Here is a 20,559-nt window from a genome sequence, read left to right as displayed (position 1 = left end):
TTTCCGACGACGGCGACGGCATCAACATCAAATCTTAACCTAAGGTTAAGTTTTTGAAATGACAGCATAACTTAGAAAGTATATGGACCTAGTTCATGAAACTTGGCCATAAGGTTAATCAAGTATTACTGAACATCCTGCCTGAGTTTCAGGTCACATGATCAAGGTCAAAGGTCTTTTAGGGTCAATGAACTTTGGCCAAATAGGGGGTATTTGTTGAAATACCATCATAACTTTGAAAGTATGTTGGTCTAGTTCATAAAACTTGGACATAAGAGTAATCAAGTATCACTGGACATCCTGTGCACATTTTTGGTCACATGACCAAGGTCAAAGGTCAATGAACTTTGGCCATGATGGGGGTATCTGTTGAATTACCATAATAACTTTGAAAGTTTATTGATCTGACTCGTGAAAATTGGACATAAGAGTAATCAAGTATCACTGAACATCTTGTGCGAGTTATAGTAGTTTTCAAAGTCAGCACTGCTGCTATATTGAATTGCGTGATGCAGGTTAGACCGCCAGAGGCATTCCACTTGTTTACTATTTAGATAGTTTTAGATTTATGGTATTAATTTGAAAGTGCTATTAGATACCTTTTCTCAACATATTTGAATCTTATGCATACCTGAAAAATAATGTTGCTCTTGACAATCTGAGAGCTTGTCAGACATAGCAACAAGTAATGTGTTTCACATAGATTTGAATTATGTTGTTTTTATTATTAGTAGAGGTTCAATAAATACCTCAATACAAAGTAGGTTCTTGGGAATGAAATATCAATAAATCCATTGTTACTTCCCTAACACCAAAAGGGCTTATTTTGAAAGTGGAATAAATGATGCATTACCCGGGGGGGGGGGGGGGGCACTTCCATTGACGAGTGGATTAAATGCGTGACCATGGGGTTTGGAAAACCACCCTAAAGTATTTTCCATGTTCTGAAAATGCACCAATTAACAAGTATTGGCAATTGAAACCCTATACCCTTAACAAGTATTGCAAACAAAACGGTACCCTTGACAAGTATTCCCTGAATTGACCCCCTTAAACAAGTACAACGTTATCTTAATTGTTATGCAGTGGACATCGGCTTTACCTTTACTTTCATTGGGTTTAGTACCACCCCTACACACCTTGCTCAAATCAGACCCCAAAGACGTAGTGTTGGGGGCGAAAAGTACATCCTTTTTAAGTCATTTTAGTCTTTTCATACCCTCGCAAATTTGACCGTAAACACATTTTTTCCTAGTGAAATATATACCCTTTTTTCATTATTTTAGCATTTTTGACACCCTTATTATGTTGTGCCCTATCTTGAATAAGAGATCCTTTTTACAGGTTTTTTTTTGATCAGGCGTGGAATCCACTTGTAAATTATGGTGCCTCCCCCCCCCAAGGAATTACCAACATTTCATAATTAATGGGAGCAGAAAATTGAATTTATTTTGTAGCATTACCCTTAATGCAATAATCACCTTTGAAATCATTTTGTCTGGTGATTTAAGTAAAAAAAATCCAGCAAAGGGAAAGGGGTTAGGTATCTTTTAGCTTTTGAATTGGCTGTTCCTGCCATATCAAATGGAAATTGTAAGAAATCAGGTCTTCATGAACACCCAACTACCAGTCTAATGTAAATGTCTCCCTCTTGTGTTGACTATTGAAGAGGGACAAATACTAGCTTCAGTTTATCCAGCATGAAGGATGACACTACAGATTTAAAAACTTAGACACAATTTAACTAGGGAACCTCCCACTCCTCTGATTTAAATGGATGGTGCAGGCCAGAGATATTTATATCTCAATAAATAAGAATTAAAAAAAAATTCATAAAGCAAAATACTGAAAATTTGATCAAAATTGGAGAAGTTATTAAATTTTAAATATCTGAATATAAATGAAGTTGGTCAATTCCATTGTGACTTATGGGACATTTGATACTTTTTTCCACATAACTGAGGTGCATATCTGAAATAGTAGCTGCACAAACATGGATTTACTTTATTAAACTGTAAGAAGAATACTTAAACTTACTATATACAAAAATGTATGCTTTAAGCTTGGTTGCATAGGGTGCTAAATATTCAGAAATGTCATTGTGACTTATGGGACATTGATGGACCACACAAATTGGGCTCTTTTGTTCAAAGTGCCATATCTATCTCAGTTTTATGACAATGTTTTTAGATTTGGGCTTGGAGATTAACTAGTGATAGGGCTCACTAACAGTACTTGAATTGGACTTGATTCATTTCATTTGTTTCAGTAGTTGTGTGCAATCGTGTGTGACTTATGGGACAAGTGAATGTGACTGATGGGACCCTATCTCATTTCATGGAATTAACATTTCCTCTCGATGACTTTTTAAGTCAAACTTAATTTCAGCATGAATAAATATTCCCTAATAAGATGACACCTTTAATAATTCATGCCATTGTGTCAGAAATAAATTCAACAAAGGGCAGAAACATCTTTTCACGCACTTCATTTATATAAAGGGAACATTAACCAAAAAAAAGCTTCCTAACTTGTCATCAAGTTTTAAGAACTGTAATCAAATAAGTACAAAATAATCAATAAACAATTACAATCATAAATATTTAGCAAACAGATGAAAAATGAACAATTAGAAAGAATGTACACACTTTCAATTGTGACTGATGGGACATAATGATAGGACATATTTGTTACAGATGGGACAAATAAATGTTGCTTTTCTCTATCTGTCTCATACAGTATGGTAAGAAAATGACCTTTACACTACAGTGTATTACATGTGAGAAATTAAGACATTAATGCTGCCATGAAGTAAATCAATATTCTTGTTAATATACTCTCTTTTGTGTCAAATGCTCATATTTTTCATTAGCTGTTGATGTTTATGATAAAACAGATGGATATCAGTGCACAGGCAAATTTTTGACAAAAAATATTAAAATTTTGGCATAAATTCTTTTTAAAAAATTCATTAACTGGACTGTCTAGAAAACAGTTGCAATCACTTTCTACTATCTAAACTGCATGTACATGTATACTTGTATAGTAAAAAGTGTATTCATTTACATGGAAGATTTACCATTGTCTGTGCAAAAAATATGAAAATAATTGATTTTCATGAAAAATCCAAGATGGCCGCCAAAATTGCCAATTTGGAACCCCATGGGACACGATTTGACAAAGGGAACATCAAGATTCATTAACTATACACTTCAGGCAATACAAAAAATGTTGGTTAAAAAATATATCATGGGGATGCACCCTATCACAACTTCTTTTTTTGCCAGCTGCTTGGGTTGATATGTCATCTCTTTCATAGAAATTCTGAATGCCTGTAAGGACATCATCATTTATAGAGTACCAAAGTGATGTTAGTTGTCATGGTGTAATGGCGGCCTGGTTCTAAACAAAATAACCTGGGGCCATTTCATAAAGCTGTTGTAAGTTAGGAGCAACTTTTCAGAATGACTAGTGATCCTTTCTTATATGCTAAAACATTGCCAATTTATGATGACATTTACCACAAGGATCATCGGTCGTTCTTAAAGTCGCTCTTAAGTTACGAAAAGCTTTATGAACCAGTGCCCTTTTACGACTATCAGAATGATGGTAACAACCAAGGACAACACAAATCATTATTTTTGCAAATACAAATGTGTAAGACGATCATGCAGCTGCGACTAGGTTTAGAACCGGCGATTCGATGTTCATGACATTATGACACCACCCTTTGGTCCTCTTTAAATGCGCATGTTCCTTTCTATTGGCAGGCGGCAGGAATGATTCTGAGAAAACTTGATTGCAAGCTTCTGAACAATTTTTTGGCATTTACAGGGGCTTTAATAGCTCTGCTCATGGTAGCCTTAAATGCATCTGAGGACTGGTGCTCTTATTTTGACAGGATCCAGAGGGTCGCTCAACTACAAAATTTGTGACTGATGGGACATTGACATAGGTTTTAATAGTTTCCATGGAACTACGTGTATATACCAAGTTCACATCATATGTAAAACAGTTGATGCATACTCTAAGGGGACAAGAAAACCAAGAGAATGATCTGGACCTAAAAAATGACTAAAAGCTAGGGTGAAACAAACCCAATTTACCTGCACTCAGCTTTGCATTTTAGCGATCATATTCAGTTTTCTCCTTCTTTCTGGACTGGGCACACAATGCAAACTTATTTTTTGTTGTTCAATGCACTGCCTTTGATATTCAGACTGTTTTTTCTGACAGTCAGCATACTGTTCTCCAGCTTTTAAGCATTCTTGTCTCTCTCTTTGCTGTCATGGACAGCTTTAAGGTGGCATGGTTTACGAACTGTATATGTGACTTATGGGACATGTGACTTATGGGACTGAAATGTATGTCCCCCCCAGTATAGCTATTTCAAGTCCAATACAGATGCAGCTTGATTTGTTGATGCAAGCATGTACTATGGTAGATAAAAAAGTCCAATACTTGTCTCCAGGAGTCTATGGCAGCATATGAGGGAAACTTAATGCTCAAAACTGTGACTTATGGGACATCAAACATACACACCTTGAAATGTATTTTGTGCCTCATAGTTTCACTGCAGCGTGTAAAACAATACAGCTAATGGTAAATTATTGCTTGGAGGTCACATGGACAGTGGGATTTTTCATCAGCACCCTTTGCTTGCCAGGAGCCAAGGATGGGTGAAAGTTGTACATTTTCTATGAAATCTTAGTACCACAATGCAACAGAGTGTACATTGCGTATTTTATGAATGAATGAGGGTATAGTAAATATAAGTGTGTTTTTGTAAACCTTAAACTGTATACTGATAAACAGTATAAACAAAATTGCTGTGAAAAGAAATTTTTGAAAATGGAAAAATGCAACATTTGGCTGGAATTGCGTTCAAGAAGAAGTTATTAAATTTTAAATATTTGCATTATTCCGGTGAAACAGTTCTAGGCTGGTCTTTATGAATATTCATTAGGTGGGCTGATGATGTCATATCCCCACTTGTTCTTTTGTATTTTGTATAGATACTAGGAGTATTCTACCCTATTTCCACAGCTCAAAAATTTATTTGTCAAAAATCAGTGGCATTTCCTGGAACCTTCAAGTTTTGTTTTAAACAAAAATAATACAATGAGTTTGAAACTAGGCCTAGTGACCCCAAAATCAAGTAATTTAAGACCTCTTTTTTTTCGCACTTCCTTAAATGGGGGCAAAATGGGACAAGCTCACTTATGGGCATTTTCACAGTAACTGACATTACAAGGCACAATTTTACAAACTTTTCATTGTGTGTATGATTATCTCTAAAACAACAAATGATGGGAGTTTGCTTAAAGGCAAACTCCCATCATTTGTTTTAGACATAATCATACACAATGAAAGGTGTGTAAAATTGTGCCATGTACCGTCAGTTACCATGAAAATGCCCTTATGCGAGCATGGATATTCTTTTTAGCTATATAACAAAGAAAGCAAATTTTAAAAAGACAAAAAGAAAGTAGTTGCAGCAAACAATTATTTAAATGAGGAAGTTTTTTTCTCTTTGTGAAATCATGAATTCCTAGCTGAAAACCGATAACTCTGGTGATCACTGACACAGAAAAGTATGTGGGACAGTGTTTTAACCCTATCTAGGCCGGGGGATTTTTGGGAGTTCATATGGCCGGGGGGGCCTCCCAGGCCCCCCCCAAGATCTCGGCCGTCGACCGCGCGATTGTGCTGAAAATTGGCACGCGGGTTGCCTGGGACACAATCTACAAGATTGTATAGTAATTTATTTCATGCGAATCGCTATTAAGTGATTGTGCTAATTTAAGCGTAATTAGTATGCGAAATCATCAAAACTTTTTCCTCTAACTCCCTAAATAAAGCTCCAAATGTACTAATTTTTGGTATAGAAACTCTTTGTGGTGTTCTTAGCAAGTGTACATGAAAAAAATTGCGATATCAAATCATTTTCTTATGTATTTTATTTTTTTTTGCAATTATGTATTTCTTTGTTTTTTGACCTTTTGTTTTTCATTATTTTTTCAATGAAATATGTTGGGGACTCTTCTGTGATCATAAAAAGCATAAAATAAATACATTTAGACCAGCAAAACTAAAAATAATCATACATTTATGAATTTTGGTTGAAAACACAATTTGCATTGACTTTGTACACGAAATCACGTTTTTGAGCAACTTTCGGTCTGACATGCACTTACATAATGTTGCGTAATTTCGGAACCACGTACCAGGGTGACGCAAAGTGGGTCTCAAAAGTTGTGCAAGACTTGAAAGTAAAAAGTCAGCGAGCGGCGTGGTCAAAAAATTTTGCGCGGCAAAAATATTGCGCGATTCATTGAGGGGGGGGGGCCTCCGAGGCCCCCCCGGCCTAGATAGGGTTAGTATTTGGAAAAATCCCTGACATTTGATGGAATTCTGTGCTTATATCGCTAATTTCTCGGCAAATTCACATTTTATTTCAGAGCCATTTGCCACATATTTTTTGGTATATACAAACATTAGGATGGTCATTTTATTGGAATCTGTTCGAACTCGTTTCGAGATTAACCACATCTACCATTTATCTTCAAATCTGTATGAATTTTTTGAACTTTTTTCATTAAATTCTTGTGTAATTTTGATTTTTTTTATTTTACTGGAATTTCCTGATTTGTTTTTATTTCCTGAAAATTTGTTGAAAATTATCTCATTTCTTGGAATGTAGGAAATTTCCTTTGAAGTGCTAACCCTGATTCTTGGAACTTATCAATTGCTGAAAAAAGAAGTCCAAAATTGACTGAATGTTATATAGCATTACACCACAAGAGGGAGACATTTGATTTGGTTGTCTTGTCAGGTTGAGGGTGCGTGTATTGTCAATTGTTATGCTTCGTACGTGCCTGTGTTGCCATGCCTGGCTAGCCCTGAAACCCAGGGGCCTCAATGGCTGACCTAGGCTTGTCTGTTGTGTGATGTTGAATAATTCACATGACCCTGGAATCGATAGTCTGGCTAATTATGCATGTGTTGCAACTCTTGCTCAACATGTTCATTATTCAACCTTTTAGAAGCAACTTATTAATTTCTGAGGAGGGTACATGTTTAGGGGAATGTTTTTTTTTTTTTTTTACATGTCTGGCTGCCAGCTCGCTCACGCAGTTCACTGAGCTGGCTGTGTTTACAAGAGCATTCACCCATGTCGTCATTGGGTGAGTCTGACAGCCAATGCCTCTGCTGCCTGAGCTGCCTGGGCGCCCACGCACTTTTTGTCAGCAGCCAGCATTCACAGTCACACAACACAAGATATGTGCCACTCATTAGCTTGTGCTCTTGAATCAACTCCTTGCTTGAGAACACACACATACACACACAAAACACACACTGGTGCCAGCCAGCACACATGCTTTCAGGCCTAGCTGGCTGTGTCAGGTACTGCAAGTACACCCTTGGTGATGTTTACATGACCTGCTAACAACACTTCCAGGATTTCCAGCAAGTTCATGCTGGAGACGGTGTTTTCTGTACGTTCCTGTAGGTCGGAGCTTTTTTGTCATTTCTGTGAAATTGTCCAAGCATAGGAACCAGTGACAACTTTCTTCCAGGCAAATTATTGTCCTTTATTTAAGATTTCATTACTGCCAGGTAGCCTGCCAGGGCTGCCAGCCAGTCGGACAGACGACCCTCTTCAAATCTACCATGATCATCCTGCCGGGTAGGAGGCCCAGTCATCATGTAAACATTGGATTCTCTGTATGATGTAGCTCTTTTATCTCGCATCTCCACCACGCTGTAACATCTTTTGTGCCTTACATTAGTGCTGATTGAACATATCGTGGAGACTTCACTGGAAAAAAAGTGATTAGTTTGGTGGCATTATCTTGTGTCTTTCTTTGTGAGTGCTCAGGAAATCCTACCTATGCATGGAAGTTTTATATGGAATACAGCCCCGAGGCCGAGGTAAACAATAGCTGACCTTGTGTTAAATTGATAGAGCTTTTAGACGATGTGTATCGTACTTCTGTAGGAAATGTTTGATGACTCTACATAGATTAATTAGCATAGATCATGCCATAATCTCTATGCTTGTAACTGTGTATCATGTAACAAGCATGGTTTCCTTTCATTTGGCAAGGTACCTTTCTTTGTTAGCTGCCAACTTCCATTTTTTAGATGACTCATGACCATGCAATAGCACACATTCCAATGCCTTTTGTTATCTATGGTGTACGACCCATATTGCCTCACACAGAGCAATTGTGGGAACCAAGAAAGGACAGCAAGATAGCTTTCTTTTTCCCCTTTCTTTCATCCTCATTGACTCTATTCCATAGGAACTGTTTAATCTTGTTTTTATTGTGTAAAGGAATGCTGGAGTTTACCTTAATTGGGTTGTTTAAACTAAAGCCTTTGTGTAATTAAGGCTCAGTCACATGCAATATTGTGTGCATAATGGGTACATGTCTTCATGTTACATATCCATGTATATGGTAAAATTATTCAACATACTATTCTGTATTCTTCTAATTATTAATTTATTATTATTTGTATTATTTTATTTAGCATGTAGGCCTATTTTTTTTCAAATGTAGACTCTCTATTCCCTTTTTTTTTGGGGGGGGGGGGGGGAGGGGGACACAACTCCCACTCCCGAGTCCCCCAAAACCCTTATATTACATGTATTTGTTTTGAAATTTAATTTAGATCTGATGATTAAAACTGAATCATATTTTTTCACTAAGTTGCAGTTTAAGTAGGCCCTATGTACATGTAGCTAATTGATTATTCAAAACAAATAAATAAATGAAATCCAAGCAAAGTTCAGCATGGAAATTTTGGTTCAAGTTTAGAAACTAAGAAATGGAAAAGTTTGATAAGCATGCATGACGGTCACATTGAAGATAAGCAATGGAATTCTTGCATTATCAAAATACACAAAGAGAGACAAAGTAGGTCGGTACCTGGTGCAGTCAACGTGGTAGATAGGATTGGTGCCTGGCTGCTCGTTCTAAGACCCAGATTGAACTATTTGCATTCTTTCTATTGTGTTCACAAAGCCTGACCCCAAACCGATTGGTCCCTCTGTGTGGTAAAACCAGGGTGTAACGCCCTGAGCCAAGCTGCTGTGAAGTCTGATCTGCCATGGGGAGTTGCTATGCTTTCCAAATCTCCTAGGAAACACCATTTCAGGGATAAATGCATTTTATTTTTTGTATGGATGTTGTAATGTATGGAAAGATGGGTTTTGAGAAGAGAAAGGGGAATATTTCATGAATATTCCCTCTCTTTGTCCGTTATTGAATAGAGAGAGGGTCTATTATACATGCCTCAGCTTTCCCAAGAAACTGATGAGTCAGTCCAACAATGCTCAATCTATCGGCCACATGCTTGCTCCTCTCATCATCATACATGCATAATTCAGCACAGGGGGGGAACGTCTCCCTCGTACATGTTCACATTGGACATGTGGATGGAAGCCGTGCTCGAGCCGGTATACACACTTGCGGGCACATGGCTCTTTGCTGTGGGTGCTTCTTTTATGTGAATATTGGAAGTCGGGCTGTGTAATTGAAGTTGCCTTGTGCATGCATAGCGGACATTCGTGTACAATGAACTCTGTTTGACCGTAGCTTGACCCCCCCTCGCTACCTCCTCTACATCAAACATAATCTGTAGACAAGTGGGACAGGGGCATCAAATTGTGACCTCCTTGGGTTGAGTAGCAGAGTCGTAGATGAGCCTGCTTGCTCCACAGTCTTTTGTTCAAGAAGGGAGATTTTTTTTTACTTTCACTTTCCATTCAAGTCTACTTTACTGCATTCTTGCTTGGCTTTATACTCATTTACAATGGCTAGGCAGCATCTGTTAAATAATTGCTCCTAATTGGTCAGTTTGCACCTGTTTGTCTCTTATTCCCAAAAACATTCAAAATTCCCAGCAGAAGAAGAGTCTAAATGTTAGTTTTTCAAAAAAAAAAAAAAAATCGGTTCAAATGTTAGGACTAAGCCTTTTTTTGTTGTCCAATACATGCATTTCTGTGTTCAGTGTGTATGATGACCTAGACAGTAAAAAATTGAATTGGGTGTCTTTATGTTGATTTTGAGGCTCTAGCCTTGTCATTATATACTTGGTGTTCCATATTACAGTCTATGCCATCATCCATTTGAACATTATAAATGTAAGAGATGACTCATTCAAACTGTCTAAAATGTTGCCATGGCTGATACACATTTCATGACAGTACTCGGCACTCAAACTGGAATTTTCAGGGTAGTGTGTAACTATATAAACCTACTTGTACCACCCCCATGTGTGTTTTAACTTTTTTTTTTGGGGGGGGGGGGTGGCGTCGGGTGTTCCTCACCTACATAAAGTATATTAACTTGGTTTTTTTTTTTTTTGGGGGGGGATCCTTATAAAGTAAACATGAGACATGATTATGATATTCACATAGTATAATATAGGAGCAATTACATGTATAAGGCCAAGTAAAAAAAGAAAGTAGTTTGATCGTCCAGGTTTTTTGAGAGCGGTGAGGAGGGAGGTCCTTACTATTTGCTATCTTACTATTTTTTTTAAAAAACAAGGAGGCATTTTCTCAGCCCGTTTTTTGACATCAGAGATGAGGGAGGTCCTTCCTATTTATTATTTTTTTGCTATTTTTTATTCAAATGGTTGTCAGGCCATGTCAAGCTCGAAATATGTGATCGATGCATGCTCAATCTTAATAATAAATGAGTAGAAATGTATATATATATGCATAATATATATACATACAATTTATTGGAAATCTATGGAAAATGTATTATGCGATAAAAATCTATTGATGTATTTATAATGATGTATACCGGTACTGTATTGTTGTAAAACAAAATGTTCATGTCAAGTGAATGATTAAAACATTCTATATTAATATATATGTAAAGGTAAAAAATGCATGGGGGGTGGGGTCATTTTTATTACCATGGAGCCATGTTTAGTTTTCCAGAGCCAATCTCTTTTTTAGCTCTGGGCATGGTTTCGCATCACAGTTTTCCAGCTGCTTCTATATTCATTTACATGTTTAATGCTGTTCAATTTTTAATTTTTAATATCAAATGTTAAATGATGATTGAATTAATTGTTAATTGTTCACATAATGTTTATTATTTCATGTTTGTAACTGTTAGTGTTAGATCTACTACACTCTAAAAATTTGAATGTTAAATCAACATTTGAAAGGTTGGAGGAGTGACAACCTTTTCCAAATGTTACATCCAACCTTGTATAAAGCTGAATCCAACATTTTAAGTGTTGGGTAGAACCATTTAAAATGGTAAATGCAACATTTAGAAAATGTTATCACTCCAACCTTTCAAATGTTAAGTTAACATTTCTTGTTTTTAGATTGTACCAGTAACTAATTTTTACAATTTTCCATCAAATTGAATACCTCAAGGAACAATAAAGTTTATCAAATTTGAACAGAATTGGCACTTCTTGGAATCCCATTAATAATTTTCAATCTTGATAAAGAATAACCCACTTGAAATTATTTGTTTGAATATTCAATGCACTGCCTGCTGACGTTAGAAAACTTGCCAGAAAATTCAATTCATTTCACAAATTCACATGTTGCGCCAGCACAGTCAATAACATCATCCCAGCTCACAAGTCATGCAGTCAATCACCGTAACACACATCGAAGTACAGGTGCTATCACTCACCAAAAAGCCCACCGAAATACAAATTTACGTCATTAAAATTGATTTTTCTGCGCCATTTTTCCAAAGCACGCGACGGATTAGTTCAGATTCAGGAAGTGGGGTACCCGAAAATGCACTAAAAATGAAGAAATCCGTGATCTTTGCCGAGTTTGCAAACTTGATTTTCTCGCTAATTTATGATGGTATCTTCAAAATTCCAATAGAAAACCAAATCAGAATTTTTTTCTTTCTTGCAATTACGGCGATATCGGTCTTTGCAATTGTTTTTGAAGTTGCGAGAGAGATCCCAAAGCACATGAGAGCAAATCGCTCGCCAATTTTGTGATTTTTGCGCTATTCAGCAGCCATAAAAATAGTAAATATCAAGAAAATTGATGCTGCAATGAAAAAGGGAACATCAAAAAAGGAACATCGCAATTTTTTTTTTAAGCCAATTTTTGAAAATAGCTACCGGTAATAGCAAAAATTTCCATGCGGCGGCCAAAATAGATGCGCGGGAGGACGATCAACTATTTTCTTTTTTTTACTTGGCCTAATCAAATGGGTCATTTTAAGGGGATGTCCCCAATTTTTTTTTTGGGGGGGATCCTTGTGAAATAATGATTGTGATATTTATCTAGACATTTTTAATCTTTTCAGTGCAAAGCACAATAAAACCCCAAACAAATTTACCATTCTATAGATCATTTATATTGAAGCTCAAAACGCAATGTACATGTAAGTTACAGTGATAACCCCAATAGAAATTGAAGAAGAACTCTCCGAAAAGCGTACACGCTGTCCTAGAGAGGGGCAGTATACATATCAACATATCCCCTTTCACAAATTCACTCTCGAATATTCTAGATTGGATGTGGATTATGAATTTATCAAATCAGAAAGTCTGCATTGTGTTTTAAAAGTGTGGTAAGAAAATATCATGGTAAGTAAGTTATTTGCATGTGCTTGGAAAACAAGACCTTTCTGTGCAGATTAAGCTGCATCATTTGAGAATCCCATTCATGAATTAAAAGATGAGGGAGATTGGATGCAGTTCGAATGTGGATTGAGTGCAGCTCAAGTTCTTCTTAAAGGAGGGGACTCGGATAATGTGAATTATTCCAGTCCTCGACCTTTCATGAATGAAAACTAAGTCACAGCGGATTGCATCTACAAATATGTTAAAGGGCAAGTTCACCCTGACAAAAATTTTAGTTTTTAAAAATAGCAGCAAAAAAATTAAATTATAAATATTGGTGTGGGTTTGGGGAAAATCCATCAAAGATTAAAAAAGTTATTAGAATTATTATCTTTGTATTTGTGATGTCTTATGTGAGCAGCTTCCCCACATATATGGTATTAAAAAAAATAAAGAAATCAATGAAATGTCACAAAAAAATAAAAAGTTCATTTTGATTTTACCTTCAGTACTCTTGTGTATCACCAGACAAGTTATTTCACACCTGTTCCTGAAAGAATCATGAATAAAAAAAAATTCATATTTTTGCGTAAATGGGGCAACTGCTTGTAATGTGATGCCACAATTAAAACTCTTTATTTTTTAATCTCTGATGGATTTTCCTCAAACCTTCACCCCAATTTTTTTTCTTGGTATTTTACAACAGACTTTTCTTCAGGGTGAACTTCCCTGTATAGGGTGTATGATATGTAATGGTCTCTTCCAAGCCAAAAGGTAACGAGTTACATGGAGGAATATAAAACAACAGGCATTCCAAAGAATCATACTTCAGTTATATATGTGTTATTTGTATCTTTGAAAAGAAATGGTTGTTAATGCCATTCTTTCCATGTTAACAGTGAATAAAATGATTCAATTGCATTCATTCTTTAATTGCTGGTAATAAAATCCAAAAAATCCCTGATTATTTTTAGCCCATTACCAAGACCGCACCAACTAATCTTTTGGAAATAAATAGTATGGTGGTCTACTTGAATGAAAAAGTAATCAAGCTTGTTTTGTGTTTTTTTCCCCCTACTTCAGGGCAGAGGAATAAATACGTATATACCATTTGTAAGTAATAGATACCCAACAGATTAAGCAAATCTTCAAAAAGCTAGCCTTGCTTGAGGATGGAAAAAAATCATATGAATTAAAATTATTCTCATATTATGTGACATGGTCTATTTTGCAGACTGGTTGGGTCAAATTTTCTTTCCTGTTTGTGCTGGTGTAGAACTGTCAAAATAGTACATAATACAGTCCGACCTCTCTTATCCGGACACGTTGGGACCAGCACCAATCCGGATAAGGGATTTATCCGGATCTGGGAGACCCAATATTGAATACACGCAACTGCTGCCTCCCCGCGGCCGCGCGCTCCCCGGCCAAACGGCGGTAGCTATACGTTACCGTTATCTCTTGTAATGGGTGTCAGACTGTCAGTGCAAATTATAGGCGGTATTTTTACGGAAATTAAATCGATCGATGGCCAAAACTGTTGGATAATTTACCTGCTAAAATGATTGAGGTATACATCGAGCATACCTCAAAAGAAAGAAAAAGACTTGATGAAACTAAGTTTTACAATTGGATCATCGCGGTGGGTATCGCAGCTTCGCAATGTCAGCCATTGTTACACTGACTGTAGGCTCAAACATGATAGATGGCGCTGTCCGTATTGAGGCCTAGCGAAAGCTAGCGAGACATGCGTTGTTTTTCCCGGGAAACAAAAGGAGAATGTGATGAAATATTTGCGCTGCGCCCTGATTTACTCAAAGTATCCTGCCTAAGTTCTTTCGGTGATTTGGGTGAGATATTTTCATGAAAATGTAGTTGTTGTAGACTACATGTATATTGGAAAATACATGTAATCAATGTGAGTTTGCGTATAGGATTGAGTTTTGATTGAAATCTTATTTCCTCACTTGATAGATTTAATTGAAAAAAAAATTCTCGGCAAGTGTGCGTCCGGACAATAGAGAGATCCGGATAAGGGGAGGCCGGATAAGAGAGGTCGGACTGTAGAAGTCTTCTTTATGCTAGAGACGTGGGCGTACAGGAGACTTAAGGGACTTCAGACAAAAAAAAATGCAACATGCTAATCTTACTTCCAGCTTTTGATTTCCTGAATGAAAGTTCACAAGTCTATATTATTCAATTAGTGGTAATTTTAGTTGTTTGGAACATAAAATCCATGACTTTTAAAAAATGTTTAATTAAGATATTTTCAAAGTTCCTGACATTCTTTATTAATAGGAACACTAGATTCCAACTGGTAAAACGCCATCAGAATCCAGAAAGAAAAATTTCTGACGTGGCTCAGCCCTAATTATGAAATGGGTTTTACCTTCAATTCTACACAATATGGTGCAACTTCCTGTCCTGAACACATGTGATCCACAATGTAGAACCACAAGAGAGGTTTTTTCTTACAGGTAGTTCTCCTCTGTGTTATTTTGATGGTGTTTTTTTCTCCCTATGCATGTATTCTCTTCACAGACTTTAAATTATCTGCTTCAAGTTGAAACCAAATGGGGCTGGCCTGGGAAAGTTGCCAATATTAAACAAAAGGCCAGACAAAGTCGTAGGCGTATGGCAAATGGCAAGGTGCATGCTTGTTAGTTGTAAAATGAGTGCAGGGGCTTAATTTTTTTCTCTTTCTTGATGCAGAATTTCATGGAATAAAATGCATGTTTTGTATGTAAAACATACACTTCAGTAATGTAGATTTGGTTGGAAGTGGTATTCTTGTTTGTGGATTTTTTTTTCTCTCTATAAGCCTCTCAGGGAAAAGGTACTTGATCTGGTACTGTACACTCCTATTATTATCTGATGTATATGTTCATAAACATGCTATTAAGTAATACGTCCAATATTTGATTAAAAATCCCAACAAATTGATTTTCATATCTTTCTGTAGTCTAGATATGAAATAAAAATAAGAGTTGAAGATTCTGATTGTATGGAATAGCTATCCTGAACATATCAGTTGAGTCCTTCAATCAAAAATATATATTTAAATTCTATATATGCATTTAGCACACTGTGAAGTGGATTTGGCACTTTGTAAGTCACTGTATTATATTTATGATCATTATACTCTGTACTCATTATACTATGTAGCCTCATAGCCTGCTGGTATTTCTAATTTACATGTAGAACATTGCAATTTTTTAAGGTCAAGTCCACCCCAGAAAAATTTTGATTTGAATTTACAGAGAAAAATTAGATTAGCATAATGCTGAAAATTTCATCAAAATCGGATGTAAAATAAGACAGTTACAGCATTTTAAAGCTTTGCTTATATTTCACAAAATATCATATGCACAACTCAGTGACATGACAATTAGTCAGTCGATGATAATCCATCACTCACTATTTCTTTTGTGTTTTATTGTTTGAATTTTACAATATTTCATTTTTTACAGATTTGACAGTAAGGACCAACTTGACTGAACCATATTGTATCAAACAATGCTAATTCTACATGTTCAGGGAGGAATTTGTTGTTTCACTGGATAATGAGGAGAAAATTCAAATAAGCATATAAAATACAAAAGAAAATAGTGACCGAATGACATCAGTCTCCTTATTTGCATAACAACCAGGGTGTGCATATTTTGTGAAATTGAGTGAAACTTTAAAATGTCATAATTTTTTTACTTTACATCCAATTTTGATGAAATTCTCAGCATTATGCTTGTTGACCTTTTCTCAAATCAACTTTTTGTAGAGATGGACTGTCCTTTGATAATTTCTCTCCAAAGCAAAATAATGCATGGATCTCTCCATAGTCCAATACATCTATCAATCGCACACTCATTGCTTAAATGTTCATTATTTGTACATTTTGTTTTACTCTGGACAGTTTCATGAATTTCTCTACAGACCCTTTAGAAGGAATTCCTGTGTTATTGATTTGACTTTGCTTGATCAATTAACTTGTATTAAATATCTCCTGAATAAGCCTGAGTCGAATCGATTTTAAAATCGGTGTTCGATCGATGTCATCGAACACCGGTGCAGATTTTGCAAAATCGGTGCATCGAAAAAAAAAAAAAATACGTCGGCCGGCCGATTCGTTTGGTTTACACAATCAATCATCAAAATATCAGTAATGTCCAACTTTACTACTACTTACTTGATTTCTATTGCCCCCAAAATGAAACCGAATGAGTAATTATGATGCTATTCACCATTAATTTGAAGTTCATTTCGATCATAGTTCGAGTCTTACTCGTCTGCTCGTGCCGAGATAATTTATGCACGATGAATTCATGAATGGAAGTCGTGGCCATCGATCGTGCATGCGCAGTACTGTTCTTTAATCAAACCAGAAAATGGCCGGAAATTGACGCGATCAACGTAAAATAAATCTTGCTTTCATGAACAATATTAAAATCATGACCATAGAACATTATTTAATCGTAATATTTAACAATAATTTGCATATGATAATCATTAATATGAATTTAGAGCTTGATGTGAAACGTTTGTATTTCGTTTCAATTTTCAATGGCGGACATCTCATGACGATCGACTTGACTTCTTGAGTCGAGCAAGTGCACTTGTCTAAAAAATATAATCATCACGTCAGGATTGATTCTCGAACATTGTCTACATGCAAAAACTCTGTTCAAGTTCGTAATATCACCATATAATAACATTTTACATGACAAAACAGAGAAAATTGCGTTTGATATTTTTTCCCATCAATTTGAAGCTAGTTTGTGCCCAACTTTGGGCTCTGATTTCATGAATGGGAAAATATGTCATACGTCATCAAACACGCATGCGCATTGTGCTTATTTTCTCGGAGCTTGGAGGAGACGTCCAGAGATGGAATAACAATAGAAATAATCCCAGTATTATTTCTTCCATATGAACATAACATACTTTGCTGATATCGTCAATATTCTTAGTATGACCATAAAATCTTGTTAAATCGTAATAATTTAGATGAATTTAGGGCTCGATTCGAAACATTCGTATTTATTTTGATCGCATGCTCAATTGCGTCTAAAAAACTGGATTGTCATTATCAGGATTAATTCTCGAACATCGTCATAACTCATACTCCACAATCTTTCCTCACAATCGTTATATCAGCATTGAATAGCAATTCAAATGACCATCCAGAGAAAATTACGTATTTATTCCAATAAATTTATTTGGAGCTCATTTTGGATCCAACTACACAATCTCAGGCAAGTTACAGCGCTCTCCGTTGATTGCAATTGTTTGCTGGCGCTGACGTCAAGCACGCCTGTCGTTTCGGGAGAGTGAGTGTACGGAGCTGCGGACGGGGCTGGTGAATGGACTGCGAATGCTAGTCGACCGAAAATCATTCGGATCGACTCTGCGTGATTCATGTCTTTATTATTGTTTCATTTTAAACTTATATGTTGTCATCTGCAAATATCATTGTTGAAGATATTTTGGGAAGAATTCTGCTTTGGCCCCCGGCCTTTTTTGTGTGTTTTGTGATCATGGAAAATACAAACGAACTTTGCTCTGTCATCTGCTTGTGCAACGCTCACCCGGCCAACGCCAGCGCATATCGTCAGTGCGTAGTGCAATATGCAAAGCGCATCGCATCGACGCAAAAACAAGACTAAATTTTCCCCGCCTTCAATATTCGATGCATCGATGTTCGATCGAATTAGAGCTGTCGAACACCGGTTTTCAAAATAATCGATATGACTCAGACTTACTCCTGAATACCGGTGCCATGATGGAAACCATGCCACTGCATTTCAATTGAAGTTTAGGATTGGTGGCTTTGAGCTACACATACAAAGTTTAATAAACCACCAAAAATGTTTTCTGTTTTCATGTACAGTATTAGACTGTACCTTTTTGTCTCACCTGCATAGCAGAGTGGGACTACAGGCGCCGCTTTTCCGATGGCGGCGGCGTCAACATCAAATCTTAACCTGAGGTTAAGTTTTTGAAATGACATCATAACTTAAAAAGTATATGGACCTAGTTCATGAAACTTGGCCATAAGGTTAATCAAGTATTACTGAACATCCTTTTTAGAGTTTCATGTCACATGACCAAGGTCAAAGGTCATTTAGGGTCAATGAACTTAGGCCATGTTGGGGGAATCAACATCAAAATCTTAACCTGAGGTTAAGTTTTTGAAATGTCATCATAACTTAGAAAATATATGGACCTAGCTCATTAAACTTGGACATAAGGTTAATGAAGTATCACCAAACATCCTGCATGAGTTTCACGTCACATGACCAAGGTCAGAGGCCATTTACGGTCAATGAACTTTGGCCAATTTGGGGGTATCTGTTGAATTACAATCAAAACTTTAAAAGTTTTTGGATCTGATTCATGAAACTTGGACATAATAGTAATCAAGTATCACTGAACATCCTGTGCAAGTTTCAGGTCACATGATCAAGGTCAAAGGTCATTTAGGGTCAATGAATTTTGGCCGAATTAGGGGTATTTGTTGAATTACCATCATAACTTTGAAAGTATGTTGGTCTAGTTCATAAAACAAGAGTAATCAAGTATCACTGAACATCCTGTGCGCATTTTAGGTCACATGACCAGGGTCTAAGGTCAATGAACTTTGGCCATAATGGGGGTATCTGTTGAATTACTATCATAACTTTGCAAGTTTATTGATCTGACTTTTGAAACTTGGACCTAAGAGTAATCAAGAATCACTGAATATCCTGTGTAAGTTTCAGGTCACATGATCAAGGTCAAAGGTCATGTGAGATCAATGAACTTTGGCCGCATTGGGGGTATTTGTTGAATTACCATCCTTTCTCTGTAAGTGTATTGGTCTTATTCATAAAACGTGGAAATAAGAGTAACCAAGTATCACTGAACATCTTGTGCGAGTTATAGTAGTTTTCAAAGTCAGCACTACTGCTATGTTGAATCGCGTGATGCAGGTGAGACGGCCAGAGGCATTCCACTTGTCTACAAATGCACTTGCTTTTTGCATTGAGGCACTACATGTATGTACAAGTACATCAATCATGTACTGTTAATACTTGGATTAAACTATTGATCACCTAATTAAGTTTTGAAGGATAACCCAGTATGAACTTCAGATCAGGTTCGGCAAAGTTGATTTCCAAGTACTGCATCAGCTCATCAATTTTTTGTTTGTGATTTTTTTCATAAGCATAGATATTGATATAAACAATCCAGCACTTGATTCTGTAATATGACGTAAGTGCACTTCCAAAATTTATAATTTCTTCCTCTCGTACTCTACATGTAAAGGAAAAATGTGATAAACACTTGTGGGGTTGCTAGCTAATTTGTGAAGGTTATACTTCCATCATAAAGGCTATAGTTTCATTGGGCTTATGTCACAATTTTAACCATATTATTCTATTATTGATTTCAAAGAGTTGCATTTACTATTCTTGTAAATATGTGACTTTGTCTGATGGAACAGTAAGCCTTTGTTTCCTATTCTTATAAAGGATGATAATAAAACTTGCGGTAGAAAAATCTACTACTTTCTGGGTAATCCAAGGTCCATTTGAATGGAAGGTCACATAATATTTGTATGCAAATTAAACTATGCTTGGGCTCCAGCCAAACTCGGCTTTTAAACATTTGACTTTGATACTGAACTTGCTTGGACATGAAATTACCATGTGATCCAGACATAGATCACAATTCGCATTATGTGACATTAATGTTTATTCCCTAAAAAGTTGTAACTCCAAACACAGTTGCCATTCATGTTAAGCACATGATGCATTAGCTCAGTACGTTAATTATCAAGTTTGCTAACTCATAACTTTGTCAAATTTATTTGGAAAAACTGAATTGTTAGAGGAAATTTATTGGCCTAGTAGGCCAGCATGTTTCTACTCCCTTCAAAGATTTTGACATCTATAGATTGTTTGCATGCATTGTAGATTTAGAATAATAAAGTTTTGGTGATGG

General features: G+C 36.3%; 1 protein-coding gene across 2 annotated transcripts in view; it reads left to right on the top strand.

Moving 5' to 3' along the window:
• The first annotated feature begins 7,140 nt into the window (after positions 1–7,140).
• Positions 7,141–20,559, top strand: part of LOC121418440 (transcriptional-regulating factor 1-like) — a 56,575-nt gene continuing 43,156 nt past the window's right edge. The window contains exon 1 of one of the 2 annotated variants that reach the window (XM_041612315.1): positions 7,141–7,935. In XM_041612315.1, the coding sequence (XP_041468249.1) occupies positions 7,899–7,935 (37 nt within the window). In that variant the 5' untranslated portion in view covers positions 7,141–7,898. The remainder of the gene's footprint in view (positions 7,936–20,559) is intronic. The other variant, XM_041612314.1, reaches the window with a different exon arrangement.

The sequence above is a fragment of the Lytechinus variegatus genome, chromosome 7, assembly GCF_018143015.1.
Source record: "Lytechinus variegatus isolate NC3 chromosome 7, Lvar_3.0, whole genome shotgun sequence".
NCBI lineage: Eukaryota > Metazoa > Echinodermata > Echinoidea > Temnopleuroida > Toxopneustidae > Lytechinus > Lytechinus variegatus.
This window is presented reverse-complemented; position numbering and strand designations above follow the sequence as displayed.